The sequence below is a fragment of the Jatropha curcas genome, chromosome 3 (genome assembly GCF_041381405.1).
Source record: "Jatropha curcas cultivar XTBG-Jc1 chromosome 3, XTBG_Jcur_1.0, whole genome shotgun sequence".
Classification (NCBI taxonomy): Eukaryota; Viridiplantae; Streptophyta; class Magnoliopsida; order Malpighiales; family Euphorbiaceae; genus Jatropha; species Jatropha curcas.
The window spans coordinates 22,624,840-22,628,459 of NC_143153.1; the positions used below are offsets into that span (position 1 = coordinate 22,624,840).

The window sequence follows — 3,620 nt, forward strand, 5'->3', positions numbered from 1 at the left end:
AAAAAAAGAATGGTAGCCTTTTTCAACCTGTATAACTAGTCATACTGAAGAGCCACTCATTTATCAACCATTTTGCAAACCAAGGCCTAGTTTTTGTGCTTGTTTAATGTCGATTTCGAAGCAGAAGGTTATGCAACTCAATCACTAATTATAATTTTAACAACTACAATACTAATCAACATAAAAACAGAGCACATACTTGAGTTTTTTTAAGTATGCATAAACGCTAGACATGTAATTATGAACTAATCTTCTACAACTAAGATAGGAAGAATTGTTTTATATGTGTATCCAATGAAGCAATTGTAAATAGATACTATCGCTAAGGCAATATGCAGGAGTCTGATACAAATATTGAATTGCAGAAAATACTGAATTCAACCATCATTTAAAGATTGAATTGCAGAAAATACAACATGTTTTCGAGACAAATTGCAGTGGCATAACTAGAAATATGACAAAAACCTCCTGCAACAGTATAACAGTTGTTCTATCCTAAAATCTCACTTCAAGTTTACACCTTGAGAATGTTTAGAGCAGCTTAGCAACTTTTGCACAAGAGGATCATCAGGCTTGTTCAAAACTAAATTCATTACCAACTCCAAGGTGGTGGCATCGGCGGAGAACCCCTTGCCAACCATTTCATCAATAAGTTGGTTTGCCATGGACGAGTCATTGCACCGGAGACATCCTTGGATAATCACGTTATAAGAGCAATTATTTGGAGAGCAACCATTCCCTTCCATTTTCCTGAACACCTTGAATGCTTCATCGAGTAATCCTTCTTTACAAAGTCCATTGATCATCATACTGAATGTGAAATCATCAGGCTGCAACCCTTCTATGGAAAGTCTAGAAAACAGTTCCTTTGCATTTTTAACTTTTCCAGCTTTGAACATACCATCAATTAGGATATTATAGACAATAATATCAAGCTTCAATGAGTTTTTCTGCATTTCATGAAAGAGGGACAATGCCACATCTAGACACCTATGCTTACAGAAGCCATCTATCAAAATCGAGTAAGCAAACACATCTGGAGAATGGCCACTAGCACACAAGGTTTTGAAAAACTTATATGCAGCCTGAGGGCTCTTTGCTTTACACACGCCACGTATAAGAGAATTATATGTGAAATGGTCTGGAATCAAGCCTTTGCTACGCATTTCATCGAAAAGCCTCATCGCCTCATCTAACCTTTTTCTCCTACAGTAACAGTCAATCAAGATACTGTAGGTAACAACATTAGGTGTATAACCCTTGCTTAGCATGATGTCAAAAACTTCCCTAGCTTGATCCGTTTGGTTGAGTAGACAATATCCATCCATCAAAGAGCTATATGTCACAACATCAGGCTTTATTCCTCTTTGAATCATCCATTTGACTATGCCATGAGCTTTGGAAACCCTTCCTTCTTTACAAAGTCCATAAACCAATATATTGAAGGTAATTATATCTGGTGCAATGTTCACTTCCAACATTTCATGAAGCAGCATAGAAGCTTCCTCCCATCGGCCTGACTTGCACAGACCGTGGAATAAAGAGTTGTAAGTTACAACATCAGGCTTCATTCCTCTCTGAATCATCAATTTGACAATACCATAAGCCTTTGATACCCTTCCAAACTTACAAAGACCATCAACCAATATAGTGAAGGTAATTAGATCTGGCGTGATGTTGGCTTTCAACATTTTGTTAAGCAGCAAAAAAGCTTCCTTCAATCGACTTGACATGCACAGACCATGGATTAAGGAGCTGTAAGTCACAACACTCGGCAAGATGCCTTCACTCTTCATTTTCAAGAAGAGCTCTAATGCCTCAGTCACCAATCGATCCTTACAAAGGCTGTCAATGATAGCATTATATGCAACCACATCAGGTTCACAACCTTCCTCGACCATTCTTTTCAGAATACCAAAGGCCACATTGGTTTTCCCAATTTTACACAGATCATTCACAATCACGTTATAAGTATAGACATCAGGTTGATACCCTTTTGCAACCATTTCATCAAATAATTCCACAGCTTCATCAAATCTATCCTCACTACAAAGCCCGTTAATCAACGTATTAAGCGTTATAATGTCAGGCTGAAAACCAAGTTTGAAGATTTTCCTAATAAGAGAGAACCCAAAATCCACGCGGTCCACATGGCAAAAGCAATTAGTCAAAATATTTATACAATAAATATCGAGTGAAATTCCAAACAATTCCATCTGTTTGTAAAGAGAAATTACAGTCTCGTAATGTTTCATTCGAACAAGTGCAGAAAATAATTTACCAAATTCCACAATAGATGGTGAGGGATTACTATGAAGCATCAACTGGAAAGAAGCCAAAGCATCATCAATGTTATCGAATGAATAAGATTTGCTTTTACCTCTGGCGTGTGTACTGGTAGAACTGCTATAAGAAAAGGAATCAAAAAAACCCATTAGCCGATGAAGCCGAAAATTAGTAAGGCATCTGCTGGTAGTTGAGAGCATCTTGGATAATATTATGAAGTTAAAGCTAAAGACCTAAACTTGGGTAGAGTCTTTGGGACAAATTTGATAATGGCGAGAAGGGATTTGGTCTCATTTAGACTCACCCATTTATAGAGAGGGATGAAGAAAATATGTCTAGCGGAAGAGAGAAGGTAAGAAATGGGCTGATATGAGTTTTAGGATTATAAGATCCAGTGAAAGTATCTCCAATTAAATATGGATCAAATATGTATATATTTCATCAATAATTTTATTAATTATTATTATTTTTTAAAAATATTTTAGGTTGACAATAAAATTGTATTGTTAAAAAATTTATAATAAAATTGTGCAAACTAAGACAAAAACAAACATATATAGATTTTCAACTTTGAAAAATATATTTGCATTTGTGTGATAGCACAAATATTTGCATTTGTGTTTGTGTTATCAAAATGTACAGATACTATTATGGTTTATTACATAGTACATGTACATGATAATGACAACAATATTTATAACGTTGTCTATAAATTAAATTGTTATGTATGAAGTTAACAAATATAAAGTACTGTGCATAAACTTTTATTATAAAATATCAAATTTTATTATATCATGATATAATTTCAAAATTATATTTATAAATATATAATTTATGAATAAACCGGCACATCGCACCGGGCCATGTGCTCGTATCAATCTATTTCAATTTTTTTTCTTTTTTATAAAGTAAACTTTTTTTAGTTATTATATTTGTTTTTTAACCTAAATTCAATATATGATCCAATCTCTCGATGTAAATTTGAATTTGATCCAATTAATTAGGGGGCAGATATCCCATGGATATTAAATTTTCTTGGCATATTAAACTTAGATAATATAAATTCAACCTAAACTTAATCTACTATAAACCCTACATAAAAGACATATGGTGAAGGTCAATAATTGAATTCTTCTTTCTCATATATATATATATATATATATATATATATATATATATATATATATATATATATATATATATATATATATATATATATATATATATATATAAAAGTAAAGTAGTTTGCTTTATATGGAAGCCAAGTGTAAGTAGCACAATTTATTACTTGCATTATTTTGGATCATAGAATGACGAATATTAGAATTCTAACA

At 33.0% G+C, this 3,620-nt stretch overlaps 1 protein-coding gene across 1 annotated transcript; it reads right to left on the reverse strand.

The window, feature by feature from the left end:
* Positions 1 to 343: 343 nt before the first annotated feature.
* On the reverse strand, positions 344 to 2,667 carry LOC149497720 (uncharacterized). The gene has a single exon (XM_089718697.1). It carries the CDS (start codon positions 2,484 to 2,486, stop codon positions 504 to 506), a length of 1,983 nt encoding a protein of 660 aa, XP_089574823.1. The 5' UTR covers positions 2,487 to 2,667; the 3' UTR covers positions 344 to 503.
* Between the last annotated feature and the right edge of the window lie 953 nt (positions 2,668 to 3,620).

Coding starts and splice junctions, on each gene's coding strand:
- LOC149497720 (XM_089718697.1), bottom strand. CDS start 2,486: ATGCTCTCAACTACCAGCAGATGCCTTACTAATTTTCGGCTTCATCGG.